Raw genomic sequence first — 19,231 nt, forward strand, 5'->3', positions numbered from 1 at the left:
TTAGGAATCAGGATTTACGTAAATCCTCATCAGGAACACGAGACATCTTTATTGAGTGTGATAGATTCAATTTTATTGAATTTTGATATTAGCTTGATAGAGACGAGATTGAATACATAAGCTTCTGATTTGTTTGTGTATTTCATTATTAGGGTCAAATAATATCATTTTGACCTCAAGAGTCACAACGGTTATCAATGTGTATTAAGCTGCGCTTTATTGCATCAGGATGGCTCCTCCCGTAAAAGGAAATAGTTATAAGACCAGTTGTTATCAGGAATTAGGATTTACGTAAATCCTCATCAGAACACCAGACATCTTTATTGAGTTTGATGGATTCAAATTTATTAAAACTTGATATTAGCTTGATAGAGACGAGATCAAATACATAAGCTTCCGATTCGTTTGTGTATGTTGTTATTAGGGTCAAATACTATAATTTTGACCATCAGGTTAAGTCCCAAAGGCTATCAATGTGTATTAAGCTGTGCTTTATTGGATCAGGACGGCTCCTCCCTTAAAAGGAAATAGTTACAAGACCAGTTGTTATCAGGAATTAGGATTTACGTAAATATCCTCATGAGGAACATGAACCATCTTTATTGAGTTTGATGGATTCAAAAATCTTTTTTATAAATTTTGATATTAGCTTGCCTGTGCTGGAATGTTCTTTTTGGTGTCTGTAGATGGTTAAATGGAGGTCTTTGTATTCATTTCTTGTACAGAATCACTGGAAACCCTGAGGAACTGGATGACATGAAAAAGTTTGTTGCTTCTACAAAGAAAGAACTCGTGCAGCTACAAGAAGAGATAAATCAGTCTACAAAGGTTCTATATACAGATATCATTATATCTTTGTATGGTGTTTTTTAGAATCTGCTGATTTCTGAACAACTAAAGTTATCTCTAACCTCACTGATTTATCAATGACATTAAATGACCTCAAAATGTCATACACTAGTTTTGTTACAAAATACTCAGATTAACTGTGCTCTGATTCGTTGTGGTGTGCATAAACATAATTTGATAGGTCTGGGCAATGCTGAGCCGTAAACAATATGGGATACCAGACCAGGACATGGATTTATACTGGGTGATGTTTGGTTGGCCGCAGAAAATTGGGTTCTCTTTGGAAGATTGTGAAACACGACTGACACAAGCTAAGGTGCGTGAGATCTAGGTGCAAAGAAACCAAAAACTGCATGTTGATCCTCAAAAAAGAACATCTAGCTCTCCTGCACATTTAGTTCAGTCATACTGAAAAGTCATGCAGACAACTGCAATTGTCACACTATCATGTTCTGTACTTGCGTTTTGTGAATTTTTCTTTTCTGTTTGCCTTTCATGTCCTTAGCAGTGCACATACTATTTCATCGGGCCTATTTCTTATCCCTGGTTTAATGGTTCTGGTTCAAACATTACTGCTGTCTTAGTATAGTATTATTGCGATAACTGTCCAAAGAGAGATATGGAAGATGCTCAGAATCAATGCATGAGATCGCTAGACTCATGTCTGAGCACTTTCTGAGTGGAGCCTGGATGGTTGAGCTAGAACTTCATCAAGATCTATAATATTGCCAAATGACACAGTTTTTAACATACGCAAAGCAAACATATGCACATATGAGTACGAAAGAATGTTTCAAGTATTGTTGGTTGCCTTGGGCTGGAACATATCTGACCCTAGATATGGTAGGCACCAGTCAATAGTTTCAGCAATAAACATCTAGTAGAGTAGTAGCAATGCAGCATAATGAAAACTTCCCTTTTTTGCATATGAATAAGTGGAGAGCCTAGGAAGAGCGTAAATCGGTGGGCAAATATCTCTTCTTAGACAAGGCATGTCATATGTTAAGGCCCTGAAAAAATCTAGTATGTTTGGGCCAATCAGTTCTTTCAAACGTTTGCATGGCCAAGCATACAGTCAATGGAATTCTAGATATTTTTCTGGAGCCTGGATGACTGGACAGGAATTTCATCAAGATCCATAATATTTCCATAAGGACTCGTTCAAAATAATTCTAGATATTTTCCTGTTTCAACCTTCACAGTCACTTTCTTAGTATCCCCAGTTGAGAAAATATTTGATGTGGTTTGTTAGTTACTTTCAGTGTGCCAGGTGGGACAAAAATTCTGTTTGACTACTAGAAGCTGAAGAAGTTTTCCTTTGTGTTTACATCTAATGAAAGTTCACTGTCAGCAAATTACTGTTGTACAAGAAAGCTTAAGTGCTTGCTTAAAATTCTCAGGTAAAATTTACTAGTGAGCTTGCATTGGATCAACTCAAAATCAAGGGAGATATAAAATCTCTGACTGAAGAGGTGCACGAGTTCATGAAGTTGGGTGACATTGACTCATACGAAGAAAGACTAGTTTATGTTCAGGAGATTGAAGGAAAATTGAACAAGTACAGCAGTCTTGGGGAATTATACAACAACAGAGAGCAGGTACTGACTCATTTTACTCATTCAACTATATAGACTATTGAGTAAGACTCCCACATACTTCATCCTTGCTTACTAGATGTTCGCATTAATATTTTCATTTACTTGTTTTGTGTTTACTTGCAAATATTGAGTTTATTAATGAGACCTCTGGCAGATATTAGGTCTTATGCTCACTGAATATCCTCAAGTCGATGCCCTTGCAAAAGAGTTTGAGCAGTATGGTATACTTTGGCATGTATCGTGTGATTTTATGCGTGCCTTGCCCCAATGGATGGATGGACCATTCAACCTCATCAATGCAGAGGAGGTTGTTATGAGTATTGATAAGTGGTTCAGAGCTGCAGCCAAATGCTCAAAGCAGACTATAGGTGAACCTAGAGTTGTTGCAGAGGTGCTAAAAAAGAGAATAGAGAAATTCCAGGTAAGAAATTTCTCGTTTGGACTTTACAGGCATTGAAAATTTTTCTCTCATGACAAGAGAAATGAGCGAAATGTTCTCCTGCTTTTAGTCAGTGGTGGTGGTGTTCATCATGTTTGTGTGTGTCGGCCACCCCTCTGTTATGATAATGCTCCTGATGGAGTAGCATGAAGGTGTTTGTGTCTCTAGGATTTAATTCATACCCATGTTCTAATAGACACGAAATGGATCAGTATAATCTGACCATCAGAAAATTGAATAATTAGTCAAATGTTTTTCTGGTGTTACATGGTGAAAATAAGTTGCCTCATGCACACACACCGACCCCATTCCCCCCTTTTTTACCATGCCAAACCACAAAAAATAAAGGGAAAGGAAAGGAAAGAGGAAAAAAGCATTCATGTGATATTTCTCAAAATCCGCACAATAAACTTTTTTGTGTGATAGAAGCTTATATGTTGGTGCCTATCAGCTGAAAGAGTCTTCTTGGCAGGACTGCTTGCTATGGATGGCCCTCTGGAAAGTGACCTTACTGCACTTCCCTTGTCACCATGGTAGTTCCAAATTGCTGCATGCTACTGTTATTGTGCAAGCTTTGTTACGATTGTGTGCCTGCAATAGAGTACTTTGTCTATGGCAGACCTGCTGTGTAAACTGCCCTGCTAGGTACCCCTAGTCTTCAAATCTTCATCCACTCTTTCCCAAGTGGTCTTCCGTGGTCCACCACCTATGGTGAGGGATAAAACGGTAGGACGGGCATATAAATGGGCTTTGAAACTCCGGAAGGTTCACAAATTTCCTTCCGAGCCAGGTTGTGCATCCCTATGGAGTCTTAAATAGCAAGGAAGGGTCACCTTTCTTCTGACTTGCTATCTCGTCCGGCTTCGACCTTTTTCCTCGGTCGTAATATACATGGCAGAGCCAGTATTCTATCGATCAAAGCATGATATGCATGACTGAATTGAAACCTCTATTTGAAGAAAACAGGAATCGAACGAAGATCTATCACGGGGATGTGAAATTTTAAGATGCTTTATCTTGCTGATAACATTTGATTAATAACTTAATCAAATGTGCAAGGTTGTTTAGCACATGTGATGCACATGGCAGTTATTTTATGGTTTTTATGGTAACATGCCAAGGATCTTGGGGATGCAGTGGGTGCCAAAGTCAAAAGTTGTAATAAGTTATGTCTGACAGGTAATAGAATGTACTCGGTGTTGGATTTTGGCCTAGACTAATTTATTGGCCACTAATGTCAGTGGTGATATTAGAGACTAGGTATTAATTAATCAATTAATGCCAATCTAAGGATCAATAATTGCTTAGGGAGTTCACGGAAGCAGTAACCGTGAATGCGCCAGAAAAGTTGGCGAAGCAAATTATGACCAATTTCTGGTATATAAGCCGTTACCTCACTTAGAAGACAAATTAGCCCTGCCAATTTAATTATTGGTTGGTAAAAATTACTTTTTTGAGCACTAGATTAATGATTAAATTGATTTTTAGAATTAATATTCTGAAAATTAATTTAATAAGTTGGATAATGCTGGAAAATGGGATTAAAAGGTTGCCACTTGGCAAAACTTGTCCATGCAAGTGGATAAACATTTTTAGGGGCTAGTTGAAGTTTATTCTAGCCATTGTGAGAGAGAAGGACGAATGTGTCACATGTGATCACCAATCATGCATTTCACACTCATTTGATGGATTTTATAGGTCCCCTTGAAGTTATAGGACAAGAGAGCAATAGCAACCAATGCCTTTCATACACATTGATCTTGGTGGATGAGATTTCACTTGATAGATATTGCCTAGGCACATCATCTTCTACCATATCTACTTTGCACCTTGCTGGCGATTATTGGGTATGACTCACACCTACGCTCATAGAGGAGTGTCGGTAATCCGTGGAAGGACAGTGGGGCACTTTTTACCCTCCTTATGAGAGGTTTTTCCCTCTAGTTATATTCTCTTTTATTTCATGTGCTTATGTTACACTGTTCGGGCACTTATCGTGTTTTACACGTTTCAAGTGTGAACGCACATTAACAACCCTAAGGTTTAAGGGCACGGGCACTTATCGTGCTATACACCTTTCGGGTGTGAATGCACATTAACAACCCTAAGGTTTAAGGGTGTACTTTGTATTTGCATTATACTCTTTTGGTAATTGCATTGGGATTCGTGTCTTCACTCTCTTACTCTTCACTGTCAACTGTGTACTCTCAATTGAGCTTCGATCTTCCCCATCTCACATTTGATATCAGAGCTGAGATTCAGCATAGCTTCAGCTCCTCCTAGCTAGATCAGCTCGAGCTCAAGCCACCAGCCCGGAATAACCCGTCACCTATATCAGATCTGTTTGCTTGTTGCAGCACTAGCTGCCCTGGCCCAGTCCTGCGCCACTAGCAGCCTCAACCTGCAGTGCCTGTCAGCTCCGCCTATCAGCCGCCACCTGCAGCGCCTGCTCTGCTAGCGCCTGCAGGTCTACCCTAGTCACCTCTAGTGCCAGCAGCTCTCTGCCCCGCGTAGTCTGGGCACTGTCTATCCTGCCTGCTTCAGCTCTTGTGCCCCCTACCCCAGCTCCAATGCCGCCTACCCCAGCATGTCAGCCATCTGGTTGCCAGATCCACCAGGTTTGCCACTTGACAGCTTCACCTGTTGTAGACCATCAGCAGCAAGCCGTCGATAAGAAGGTAACATAAATTTTGAATTTCAGAAAGGGGCTTCTTGCTCGGGTAGTCTCGTGTCTCGGACACACTTCTGGCAGTGATCTCTTGGCAGTGAGCCAAGAAATTTGAGGCTTTTTGGTTTAATGCAGACATTGGCACATGTACCTTAGGTTGAGTCTGAAGTAGACTGAAATTGTGCATTTTGGACAAATTTTTTTTGGAGCTTTTGCATTGATTGTGTTGTTGAGCATTGTTTGTGTCTTGGACAGTGTGTACAATGGACAGTTTTTACAGAGTGTGACAAAGATTTGTTAATTACAGTGTGGTACATGCTGTAATTTCTGGAAATTTCTAGATTTCCAGGTTGTTCCAGCTTTAGCTCTTGCTATTGTGCTCTTTGAAATAGTCCCATTTACTATAGGCAATTAGGGATAGAGTGATGTATTCACATATGTACCCAAGGAGGATAGATTGGATGTCTATAATCTTGCATATATGGTTTGCAGCTTCTTTACGTGAAGCATGGCTTACACTTGAGCAGATGTTTGTTGGAAAAAATGAGAGACTCATCTCTTTCTTGAAGAAAGAGCTTGAGAATGTGAAGATGGATGAAGGTGATTCCATGTAGAATCAACTTAATAAAATTCAAGACTTGTGCGAGCAATTAATGAATGTAGATGAGTATTATTCAGATGCACAATTGATCTCTACTACTTGGAATTCTTTGCTACCCTCTTATTTGGCCTTTCATATGGCCCTTAATCTCACCATGAGAATTTCTCTGCAACAACTTACTTTTCTTCAGTTGGTTAGTTTGTTCCTAGAAGAAGAGCAAGCAAGAAAGAATAGTGGGGTGGATGTAATAGCCTCTGAAGAGGCTTTTATAGCGAGGTAGAAGGGGAAGGGCTGCTAGTCTAAAAATGCTCCACAGAGTTTTTGAAGTTCAAGTACTTCACAGAGTAGCAAGAAACAGGGGGGGTGCGCAAGCCAAGAATGGCAAGTGCCACTATTATAAGAAGCCAAGTCATTAGATCACGGAGTGTAAAAAGCGCATTGCCAAGGAAAAGGAGTCAGGGATGTTTGTTTCTGATGCACCTTCTACTGCTATACAGTCCACATTTTTTGTTGTAGGTCGTGACTACTGTTTCTACACTTGCAGTTTTGACTCTTCTTGGGCTAATAGAGCATTTAGCTCTATTGAGGATGCTAGCACTTGGTTCTTTGACAGTGGTGCTTCTGAGCACATTACATCCCACAGGGATTTGTTTTTCTTTGTTGTTGCAGCTCCTATTTGGCAAGTCTGTGCAGTGCGCCAACAATGCATCTTACCTTGTTAGAGGTGTTGGAGAGATTGTCTTGACAACCTTTGATGACTCTACTCTGCGTTTACAGGATGCATTATATGTGGTAGGCATAAAGAAAAATTTGTTGTCCATTTCTTCTTTGGCAAAGTGTGGTATGCAGGTCACATTTGAAGATGACAAATGTATGGTCAAGGATAATACATACCTCTACAAATGATTATAAGACGAGGTTCTAGATTAAGCGTTCCGTCCGACACGCCGCTGCCTACGCCCCCGCCATCGCAACCGCCGAATCCCCCCCCCCCCTCGTGGCCTTTGCCGCCTGACTCCTCTGCACCGTCTCCTGTGCCCCCCTTGTCTACAGCCTATTTGCAGGGTGACCCCCACCTGTTTTCATCCGTTCATGCTGCCCCCTTTTTCCCCTACCCTGGGTTTCTTCTCCCCCGTTGCCCTAGACAGACGTTCTGGCTCCTTCACATTCAATGATGCCACTTTGACCCCCAGGCACGCGTTGGCCTTCACCTTGTGGCCCTAGGCCCCCCAACCGTACGGCTCCAGCCTGACGCAATCACCTGTGGTGCCCGGTGCCTCCACCGTTGGAAAATTAGTACCCCCCTATCCTCGCCATCACACTTCCTCTCCCCCTCTATTGCTCCCTCCACTTGCAGCAACGACACCCCCTCCTTCGGCAGTACAACAGTGTGTTTGGTAGGTTCTCAGAAGGGACGTGCAATGGAAACCTCTGGTCAGACGTCGGCGCATTTTGCGAGTGCCCCCCAGTCAAACACCTTGCGCATAGTCCTCTCTGAGGATGGAACAGCTCTTAGCAGTTCGTGCCACAAAGTTGGAGCTAAAAGAAACAATGATCTTTGGTCAGGTCGTAGGACACTCCTCCTCCAGGGCTCAGCTTTGGGACTGGCTTTACTCCACGCTATGCATCGGCACGACGCAGATCGTGGAGGCGATTCTCATGGGGTAAGGGATCTTCATGGTACGACTCACCTCGGCAGGCGCAGCCCATGAGTTAGTGGCCGGTTCACCCTATGCCTCCACGAAGGGGGTCATTTACATGGTCCCTTGGTACAACGGTTTTACAATGGATGCATTCGTGCTCCACAACAGTTTTCTTAGACACCCGATCACCCTACTCTTCTCCGGACTGGCAGTATATTCTATCCATTTGAGCTATAGAAAAAGATTGAAGAAATATTGAATAATTATATCTTTTATCATGGGTTTCATATAAGAATTTGACTACTAATGACTTATTTAACTCTTGAAAACAAAAATATTTCAATAATCTAGAAAAACAAGATCTCATAAAATCTTAAAAAATATCAAAATACTTACTTCTCATTGTATGGAATTAAAAGAAGCTCCAAAGATTCAAAGTCAATTGAATTGAACCAATGGTCAAAAGCACTTGCATCAAGCTCACTCCTCATATAGTATGAGATGGATGGATCAAGAACCTCAATCTTTTGTTGTATATCGAAGGGTAGCTCATGCATTACACACTTAGCAAAGGAATGGAGATAGTAAGCATCAACATGAAAGTCTATTGCTAGAAAAATATGGTGAGTAAAAACAAATTTTGGTAAACTATACCTCATCCCAACAAGAAGAATGAAGTCATTTATTTTTCTCACTTTATTTTCGAGACTTTGAACACAATCAGAGTCCAAAAATACCATATCAAATCTCTTGTTAAGATAGAGTATCGTCAGCTTGTGGAAGACTTTGGACGGCTCTTCGGCACTGCCCTTCCCGCCTCTTTTGTAGACGCAGTGACAGCCGCAGGAATCCAAAGGTACGGGTGACAGTGAAAGAGACAAAGAACAAACCACAGTTTTTAGAGCACACACTCCTTTAGGCAGTAGGTTATTGTGACGGGGCAGCTCGGCAGTGCGTGCGTTGCCATGATTTTGGGCATTTGGCAGCAGAGTGTAGGCGCTTTGAAGCCAAGGCAGCTTCGCTGACAAGCTCCACAGGTGGACGCGGACGGCTTCACACGGGTCTAGAGACGGCAGAGAGGGAGACGGCAGGGGGGGCTGCAGCCGCCCCTCAGACACAGCCACGACAGTAGGGAGCAGGAGGGCGAGTGTCGTCCCCCTGGCAAAACACCATGTGGCTCCCCCTCCTCGCCCCACCCGGCAGGATCACAGGCCTTCACATCCACCCCAATAGAGGCGTCACAGGCGACCTCACCCGAGGGCCCACATCTCCCCCCCCTCCCCCCCAGTCCACAGCCCCCACCCTCGAGAGCTACCGGCCCTTCTCCACACCTGCCATGTGCCTCTGACCATCCCACCACCCTTCGATCCTCCCCCTCTCCACCACCACCCCCGCCGACTAGTACCCTTGATCCCCACCTAGCACCGGCGACCAACACCCCCCCCCCCCCCCCCCCCCCCCCCACCTATCCCCTGTTAAGAAGATTGCTAGGGTTTGCACTCAGGACACACAGTGTACGACTACGATAGAAACATAAAGACACAGACACAAACACAGAGGGCAAAACTCAAACCCTAAATGCAAAACTCAAAACTCAAACACAAAAACTTAAACACAAACAGAAGAAGGGAGAGAGAGAATACAACTCTGAAGTGAATGAATGTAAGAGTGTACAGTGTGCTCAAGGGCAGAGCAATGTCGGAGTGTGACGTCCACCGAAGATGGATCCCAAGTCTGTGACCACCAGTTGGAGTGTAGGAGTGCTGAATAGTGAATGGCAGCGGGCTGGTCACCAAAATGCAGCAGTCTGGAGGTTGAAAACTGGTAAACGCAGCAGTGTGTACCACCGATCGGGGGCTAGAAACTGTGCACAGTCTGTTGTAAACAGCAAGCTGAAACAGTTTCTGAGAGTGTTAGGGCCTGCAATGCTGAAAACGCGGGCTGGCTGACCCTGGAGATGATGGACAGCAGGCTGGACAGCAGGCTGAACAGCAGAGTGGGGCAGTTTGGAGCAGTCGCCAGTAGCTGAGAGTTGTCGCCTACAGCAATGGACAGGCTGAAGATGATGTGGTTGCGGTCGATGATGGCTAGACAGCAGATGGAGGTGGGCTGCAGGCTGGAAACTGGGCGCCAATAGCAGCAGAGGGTTATGCCTCATAGCTCCTCTTCCTCGTCAGCAGCTTCCACACCGAATAGATGTCTGTTCGGTCAGTCACAGGTATCCCCATGAGTGTACATCTTGCATCCTGGAATGTAAACAATCTCCACTATAGTGGAGCACGTGGCTCCAAGAAGTTGATTGTTCGGCAGGAGCTACAGCCTGCCCTTGCCGGACGGATCGACATCTTACTTATACAGGAGAACAAGCTCACTCCCACCCAGTCCGAGCGGGTAGGGAAGGTACTCCCAGGCAATTCACACACTTATTGGGAGTATGCCATCGGTGCCCATGGTAGGAGTGGAGGTGTATGCACCTTTTATTGGTCCGAACCTCACCACCTATGTATGAGACCATGAGACGATTGTGGCAGGGAGGGTTCTATGGATCAGATTGGATATTGGGGATTCGTGCCTTGGAGTTCTCAATGTCTATGCCCCTATTGAGGTTAGGGCACACAGCAGGTTCTGGGTGGAGATCGCAACAGGACTCGCAGAGGTCGACTCCTGGATCGTTGGAGGAGACTTCAACAATCTGGAGGCCTTAGAGGACGAGCAGGGTAGAGGTAGAAACTACCAGGGCGTGGTTGGGGAGGAGCAGGAGGCATGGGAGGTCTTCCTATTGGCAGTAAGAGCACACGATGCTTGGAGAGACCCAGCTTTTCACAGGAGGGAGAGATCGTTGGATTTCTCTTGGGGATACAGGCGGCTAGGCGGAGTCCTGCTGGAGCGGTTGGACAGGTTCTATGTGGGAGAGTGGGGATGCTCTCGTAGAGGCCAGGTAGGGCAGTTGGCGGGAACCACTTTGTCGGTTCTCTTGACACTTGACCCCCCACGATCTGCCCTAGACACGCGATCCTATTGGATCCTTGAGTCGATCTATAGGAGGGAGGAGGTGATGAGACAGATAGAGCAAGTTTGGACCAAGGAGTGGGGCAAGAGGGACCGGATCGTAGAGGAGGTTGCAGAGGCCCTAGCTAAGTCAAGCAGAATCTGCCAAGAGATAGCCATACAGGCCAGGCAACAGAGCTGGGAGGAGAAGAGAATACTCCGACGGGACCTTGTAGCCACGCAAAGATTATTATAGGAGGCACCAGGGGATCCTACCCTCCACGCATTTGAGGTGCGTGCGCGAGCAGCCATTGCTAGCCTAGAGGACAAGCACTCGAAGTTCTCTTTCTGCACCTTAACAGCTTTCTGGGCGTGGAAGGGAGATACGATGTGCAGGGAGTTCTTCTAGGTGCACCAACCTCGATCCTCAGGAGAGCAGATACGTAGCCTTCGAGATCAGTATGGGAGGACTCATTCTAGCCGAGATGAGTGATGGAGATCGCCACCAATTACTACAGTCACCTGTTCCAGTAGGAGACATCCTCAGCTAGAGGGCAGCGATGTAGACAGTAGGTCTGGGATCACATTCTGTCCCTTGTCTCAGAGGAGATGGGACGCTCCCTACTAGCCCTCTTCACAAAGAAGGAACTAGAGGAGGCTTTCCATACACAAGACGGGCAAAAATGCCCGAGAGAGGATGGCCTCTCTAAGGCCTTCTTCACTACATACTAGGAAGTGGTGAAGGACTATTTGTTGATGGCCTTCCAGGAGATCTTCACTTCAGGACAGATGCCATGGAGTCTTTCGGCAGGCCTTATCAGTCTTCTCCCCAAAGGGGGAGACCGGTTGGAACTTTTCTAGTGGATACCGGTCACATTATTGTCAGTGGCCTATAAGGCACTGGCAAAGATGATTGGTAGGCGACTACACCCCGTGCCAGAGAGGAGTGGAGTTGAGGAGAAGGGAGATAGATGCAGCAATACCTTCGGGGTGGATTGCTCCCCTGATACAAGTGTGCCGATAGAGCACGGGGGGGTATGGGCTGCTAGGTTTTCACCAGTAGGCATCCCCCTATAGGTGGTAGGTAGAGTGGGCAGCACCCCGTAGGAGACTTTCTTCATCATTCACAAGGGGGGAGGGGCGTCTGGCCCTTGACAGAGGGCAGTAGGATGAGGGGATAGCTGTCCTTTCGCGGAGGAGGATTCGGGTGGTGGGCCTTGAGGGGAAGACATGGTGACTAGACTCCTATGTTTTCTGGAAGGAGCTCAGGGAGTGGCGCCTTTGGATCCGGGAGGGCAGACCACTTGATGAGCTGGAGTGGGATCCAGGAGAGTGGCTATGGCCGGCCACTGCAGTCGCCAAGAAGCCACCGAGGTTCCTAGAGGGCACTGCTAGGATTGACAAACATGTACTAATGCAGGAGGATATGGATTGGGTGCCGTTACGTAGTAGGCACTGGGCGGAGCATAGCATCATGGAGCTGTTGGGACAGACCTTCTGGCGCCGCCTATGGGATAGGTGGAGGTTGAGGAGGGTATTGTATTTCTTATGGCTGGTGGCACATGGAGGCTTGGCGGTGGGAAGTTGGTTTGCCCAGATGCAGAAGCGCTGCACACAGCAGCCTCTGAAAACCCCAAAACATTGCCTTTGGTCATGCGAGGAGACGCAGCTCGTGTGGAGAGGAGCATGCCGCATCCTTCGCCATATAGCGCCCAGCCTTGGATGTATCTCATGGGGAGCTTTTTGCTGGCAGGCATTTAGCCAAGGCTGTCACCTTCTATATGAGGCCGGGATGCAGGACACGATATTCATCATCGAGGCAAGGTCGTGTGCAGTGGTCGGTTTGGAGGCTTTACCCATCCACGAGGTACTGGAGCCCACAACAGACGGCTTTGAGGTATGGGAGATTATAGGAAGTCTTATTGGATGGCATATTTAGAAGGCGCGGTGTCAGGAGGCTTTCGGAGGAGAGAGACTTTCAGTACTGGCGACTTTAGGAGAGCTCTGGACCTCCAGTATTAACCACACTGAGGGACAGGCCCGCTGCCATTGGGATCAGGTGTAGGGCGAGTCCAGGGCTCATCAGGAGCTCTGTTGTCATTTCGTGCATGGTTGGGGTGGCCAGGACGTGTTTTTCGTGATGCAGGCAGGCAGCCCCAGATGGCGATACACCCCCCCTCCGTGGCTTCTTGCCCCCATCCCCCTAGATTGCCTTGAGAGGCTTGTATACATGATGTATTTGTGACTTTGCATCAACTCCAACTAGTCTGCTGAGCATGAGCACTCCATTGTAATTAAATTTTTTGAGTAATATAATTAGCCACATTTTATTTGCAAAAAAAAAAAGGTCAAGGATAAAGAATTGGTGACTTTGGCTTTGACTGGCACATTATGTCATGGACTTTACGAGTTAGATGCTTATTCGATTGATTAGTCAGTCTATTAGTATCTACTCTTACTCCTGCTATGTCACAGGTGGAGTTTTGGCATGGTCGCATGGGGCATGTGAACTATGGCAGTTTGATGCTTATGCAAGATACTCAGATGCTAGATGGCTTACCTCTCTTGGAGAGACCTCCTGAGCATATTGGTGAGGGATGCATTTTGGAAAAAATGGAAAAAATGCATCAGTTCTCATTTCCTCATGATGTTGCTTTAAAGGCAACGGCCAGATTATAGATTGTGCATTCGGATGTATGTGGATCTATGCAGACAAAGTCACGTGCAAAACTCAAACCCTAAATACAAAACACAAAACTAAAAAATGCAAAAGCACAAATAGAAACAAAGAGAGAAGCAGAACTCTAACGTGAATTAATCAATGTAGTAAATGAATGTAAGAGTGTATAGAATGCTCAAAGGTGGAGTGGTGAGTGTCGCAGTGTGATATCCATTGAAGATAGATCTGGAGTGCTATAACCACTAGTCAAAGTATGTCGGAGGGTGTAAAAGACCAAAATGCATATCATTAGAAGAAGTAGGATGCTTGCCGTAGAGGAGATGCAAGAGGATGTTGATGGGTCTGAAATTGCCAACAAATACAGCAAAAGAGGTGTTGTTTGGGGCTGGTGATGGTTGTTTGGGGCCAAATGCAATAGTGGAAGAGGCGCCAGGTAGTAGGCGGCAGGTGGAAGGGCAGTTGCTAGGGGCTGGAGTAGGAGACAGAGTGGTGACAGTAGTCACAAAGGCTGGACAGCCATGTGGAGGAAGGCTAATGGCGAAGATCTTCATGTGAATGTGAAAAACTTGCATAGAAGAGATAAAGACTGAATGGGGGCAGCTTGTCTATTTATAGATGTGGATAGACCCTCCCAAATTAGGGTTTCACAGAAACTCTCTCGAACCACACACTGATTTAGCGTTTTAAATTAAAATAAGCATGTTTTGGGGCTGTTTAAGAGGCTAAACAGTATGGAATGCATTTCTTAGCTCACCAGATAGGTAGTCCTTTTTGATTGTGTCTATTTTGCTTGTCGATACATTTGTGACATGGTTTGAAATCAAGTTAAGCTTGGATGGGTGGACTTGATGGAAGCAGATATCATTGAGGAAGAAGTGAAAGAAATGCTATCCCATTTACCACACAGGAGAAGCTCTGGTTGGGATGGCCTCCCTAATAAGCTATTTTCAAGCAATGTGGACTAGCTTAAGGTCCTAGTGACTCACCTTTGCCAACATATGTGGAGATCTGGATCGATGCCTTCAGATTGGAAGATTGCAATTATTCATTTGCTGCCCAAGGTTCCTTCCCCATGTACTTTGAAACAATGGAGATCCATTTCTATTATTTTGGTTCCTTGTATAAAATCTTTTTCAAAGTTGTTGCCAATAGTTTGCAGAAAGTATTCCCACAGTTGATTTATCCACGCCAATGTGGTTTCATTGAGAGATGGAACATTATGCATAATCTTTTGAATGTTTAGATGGTGATTGATTATGCCAAGGCCTCTAGCTAGTAATTTTATGCTCTAGTTGGGTATTGAAAAGGCATTTGATCAGCGAACTGGTCTTTCATGAGGCAATCGATAGCTACCAGGTCTCGGTATGAGTCTCTTATTGACATTATCAAGCGGGATGCAATGGCAGATGTGGCCCTTAATGGGGGAGTCCTAGATGAGTTTGCATTATTCCACACTGGTAGAAAACGATTGTTGTTCAAGATTTGACACTTTGAGAGAGTTGAGGCGAGGGGAGGTTTGGCAATCAGTAGTCTCCAAAGAAAGACCTGTCTCCAAAAAAAAACCTACATTTGAACACGGTCTTATTCAACTAGCCTTGCATCATAGTCATTTTCCATTAAGCTTTAGATTGATGTGATTCTTTTGTCAAGCTCTTCAATCGAAGTGGAATTCTATTGTCAAGCTCTTCGATCTTCTTTGCTCTGTGAGCAATGATTAACTTAAGATTCTTGTTGGTAATAGAATACGGTCTAGTTTTTGGAGGGTAGTCAAAAAGTATCTCCACCCGTGTCAAAACCTTGCAAGGTACACTATGGAACCCACTTCTGCTACATTCTTAACATAGATTGCTTTGGAGATTGAGTTGTTGTGGAAGTGTTCAATGTTATCTTTCCTTTGTTGTTCCTGTTTTCGAAGACTGGCTTTTCGATCAAGGACCTAGGTATCTTCAATGAGTACTAAGCGCTTCAAAAAAGTTTTGCAAAATACACGAGCTCCTGCTGTCGCGTGCGTTGCTGCTTTGCCCCGGCATCGTACCAGCTCTTTCCCCCTGCCTATTGCTCGTGGCGCATTGGTTGTTTTGCCTTCCCCCCGCTTACTTCCCCGTCTACTCCCCCGCCTACTCCTTAGCGCAACCCCCCCCACTGCTGCCTCCTCCTCCTGCTCCGCCTGCTCCCTAGCATGACCCCCTCCTAGTGTTGTCTCCGCCTCACCCACGGCCACCTGTTGTTTCCCCCCTCGCCAGCTCTTCCTCGCCTGAACCTACCTTGTTCTCCCGCCTGAGGGCCTGATCCCTCGCCTCCTTTGCCCCGAACCTCCATCTCCTCTGCCCAGATCCCCCGCCTTCTCCACCTTGCGGCCCCGGCCTCGGCCCCGTCTGGCAGGCCCAACACCCGTGTTGTGCCCGTTGTGAGCCGGCCTACAGTGGTGTCCAGCAGCTCCCCCATCGTCAAAAAAGCATTCTCTCCCCCCCCCCACCTTCAGTAGCATAGCACCATGATTTTGGTAGGTTCTCAGCAGGGATGCGCAATGGAAACCTCTGATCAGGCGCCGGTGCATTCTGCGAGTGCTCCCTAGTCAAACACCTTGCGCTTTGTCTTCTCTAAGGAACAACTCTTAGCCGTCCATGCCACAGAGCTGGAGCTCAAAGAAACGACGAGGTAGGACACTCCCCATCCTGGGCCTAGCTTCGGGATTGGCTTCATTCCACACTGCGCATCAGCACAACGCAAATCGTGGAGGTGGTTCTAATGAGTCAAGGGATCTTCATGGTACGACTCACCTCGGCAGACGTAGCCGGTGAGCTACTGGCTAGCTCACCCCATACTTCTATGAAAAGGGTCATCCACATGGTTCCTTTGTACAGTGGCTTCACAGTGTAGGCATTCGTGCTCCACAACAGTTTCCTTAGACAGTCGATCACCCTACTATTCTTTGGACTGGCGATAGAGTATTGCGAGTTAGTGGAAGACTTTGGACGGCTCTTCGGCACTGTTCTTCCGCCTCTTTTGCAAACGTAGTGACAGTCGCAGGAGTCCTTCAGGGAAAGAATATACCACAGTTTCTAGAGATTGAGGCAGGCGGACACTCCTTCAGGGAGCAGGTTATTGTGACTGGACAGCCAAGGCAGTGCCTGCGTTGCCATGACTTTGGGCATCGGGTAGCAGAGTGCACGCGCTTCCGAGCTAAGGTGGCTTCGCTGACAGGCCCACAGGTGGACGCGGATGGCTTTACACGGGTCTAGAGACGATAGAGAGGGAGACAGCAGCGGGGCCACAGTCAATCCCTCAGACACAGCCACGATAGTAGGGAGCAGGAGGGCGATCGTCGCCCCTCGGCAGAGCACCACACGTCTCCCCCCTCCTCGTTGTACCTGGCAGGACCACATGCCCCTACATCCACCCCCCACGGAGGCGGCACAGGCCATCTCACTTGAGGGCCCATATCCGCCACACCCCCCCCCCAAGGAGGTGAGGAGTTCCATACGCTGATATCGTCCACTCACCGGCAGTCTAGGCCCCCTTCCCCTCCCCACACAGCGACCAACTCATCTGTCCATGCCACCCCTCATGCTTCACACTTTCCCGACAGGCGCATTGCTACCATAGGAGTTTTTTTGCGGTGGGCCGTGGACTTGCCTGAGAGTTGCGGAGCATGGAGACTTCTCACTACCCCTGGAGGTGGGAATCTTCATGGTACGCAAGTCAAGGAGCGGCAAGGTCCATCTACTAGCACCATTGGATGGACCAAACTACACTTTCTTCCTTCAGACCTCTCACACAGGAAACTGGACGATGACACAGATAGAGGGGGGAGGTGAAGAGCCAGGTGGTAGACCACGTCTCCCAGTGGATGGGAGAAGGTGGACTGGCACTTTTTTCCCAGCAGTGGCTAGGTTGCATGATGGAGTGGGTTGGGGCTGTTGAGGTCCCACATTTGAGCATTATCTTTCGAGCCCCTCTGCTGTGGAGAGCTCCGATGGATGTGATTGAGTGGCCCCTGGCATAGGCAGCCCGTTTCTATCAGTGCACAAAGTCTCGTCTCTCAGCTTGGCTGATAGATGCCCTGGTGGTACCACCAGACGCATCCATCACCCCCATGGTCCGCTCGAGGGCTACCATGGGGGAATGAAGTTTACCGTCCAGGGTGGCAGCAAAGCGTATCCGCATGCCTCATAGCTTCTCTTCTTTGTCAACAGCTTCCACACTGAACATATGCTGAACATATGCTTGTTCGGTCAGTCACAGGTTTCCCTATGAATTTACATCTTGCATCCTGGAATGTGAACAGCCTCCACTATAGTCCACTATAGTGGAGCACATGGTTCCAGGAGGTTGATTGCGCAGCAAGAGCTGCAGTCTGCCCTTGCTGGAAAGATCGATATCTTATTTTTACAGGACCACAAGCTCACTCCTACCCAGGCCCAGCGAGTAGGGAAGGTACTCTTGGGCGGTTCACACACTTACTGGGAGCACGCAATCCATGCCCACGGCAGGAGTGGAGGTGTATGCACCTCTATTGACCTGAGCCTCACCGCCTGTGTATGGGACTATGGGACGATTGTGGCAGGGAGGGTTCTATGGATTAGATTGGATATTGGTGAATCGTGACTCGTGCCTTGGAGTCCTCAATGTCTATGCCCCTATTGAGGTTAGGGCACGTAGCAGATTTTGGATGGAGATCACAGCAGGACTCCCAGAGGTGGACTCTCGGATTGTTGGAGGAAACTTCAACAACCTGGAGGTCTTACAGGACCAACAAGGCAAAGGTAGAAACTAATAGAGCATGGTTGGGGAGGAGTAGGAGGCATGGGAGGTCTTACTACTGGCAGTAGGAGCAGGCGATGCTTGGAGAGACCTAGCTTTCCACAAGAGGGAGAGGTCGCTGGACTTCTCTTGAGGATACAGGCGGCTAGGCGGAGTCTTGCTGGAGCGGTTGGACAGGTTCTATGTGGGAGAGTAGGGATGCTCTTGTGGAGGCCAGGTAGGGCAGTTGGCTGGCACCACTTTGTCGGATCACTGCCCGGTTCTCTTGATACTTGATCCCCCATCATTTGCCCTAGACACACAATCTTGTTGGATCCGTGACTCGATCTACAGGAGGGAGGAGGTGAAGAGACAGATTGAGTAGATTTGGACTAGGGAGTGGGGTAGGAGGTACCAGATTGCAGAGGTTCTAGCCGAGTCGAGCAGTATCTGCTAGGAGGCAACCCTACAGAGGTGAGGCACCAGAGCTGGGAGGTGGAGAGAGCACTCCAGCGGGACCTAGCAACCACGCAGAGATTACTACAGGAGGCACCAAGGGATCCCATCCTCCATGCACAGGAAGTGCGTGCACGAGGAGCCATTGCGGGCCTAGATGACAGGCGCTCAGAGTTCTCATTCCGCACCTTAGCAGCCTTGTGGGCGCGGAAGGGGGACATGATGTGCAGGGAGTTTTTCCAGGTGCATTAGCCCCGCACCTTAGGAGAGCAGATACGTAGTCTTCGGGATCAGTATAGGAGGATTTGCTCTAGCCCAGACGAGGTGATGGAGATTGCCATTGACTACTTTAGACGCCTTTTCGAGCAGGAGATAGCCTCAGCTAGAGGACTACGATGTAGACAGCTGGTCTGGGATCATATCCCGTCCCTCGTTTCACAAAGGAGATCGGACGCTTCCTCCTAGACCCCTTCACAGAGAAGGAACTAGGGGAGGCTTTCCATACACAGGATGGGCAGAAATGCCTGGGAGAGGATGGTCTCTCTAAGGCCTTCTTCACTACCTAC

At 47.0% G+C, this 19,231-nt stretch overlaps 1 protein-coding gene across 7 annotated transcripts in view; it reads left to right on the plus strand.

Annotated features, from left to right (window-relative positions):
- The window catches only part of LOC148041884 (uncharacterized), a 269,651-nt gene that overhangs the window by 17,046 nt on the left and 233,374 nt on the right, over positions 1-19,231 (plus strand). For all 7 annotated transcript variants that reach the window (XM_087683761.1, XM_087683772.1, XM_087683781.1 and 4 more), the window contains 4 exons: positions 726-828; positions 1,031-1,165; positions 2,250-2,447; positions 2,602-2,868. In XM_087683761.1, coding sequence (XP_087539887.1) covers positions 726-828; positions 1,031-1,165; positions 2,250-2,447; positions 2,602-2,868 — 703 coding nt within the window. The remainder of the gene's footprint in view (positions 1-725; positions 829-1,030; positions 1,166-2,249; positions 2,448-2,601; positions 2,869-19,231) is intronic.

This window comes from Lygodium microphyllum, chromosome 1 (genome assembly GCF_053477565.2).
Source record: "Lygodium microphyllum isolate KBCC chromosome 1, Lygodium_microphyllum_v1.1.10, whole genome shotgun sequence".
NCBI lineage: Eukaryota > Viridiplantae > Streptophyta > Polypodiopsida > Schizaeales > Lygodiaceae > Lygodium > Lygodium microphyllum.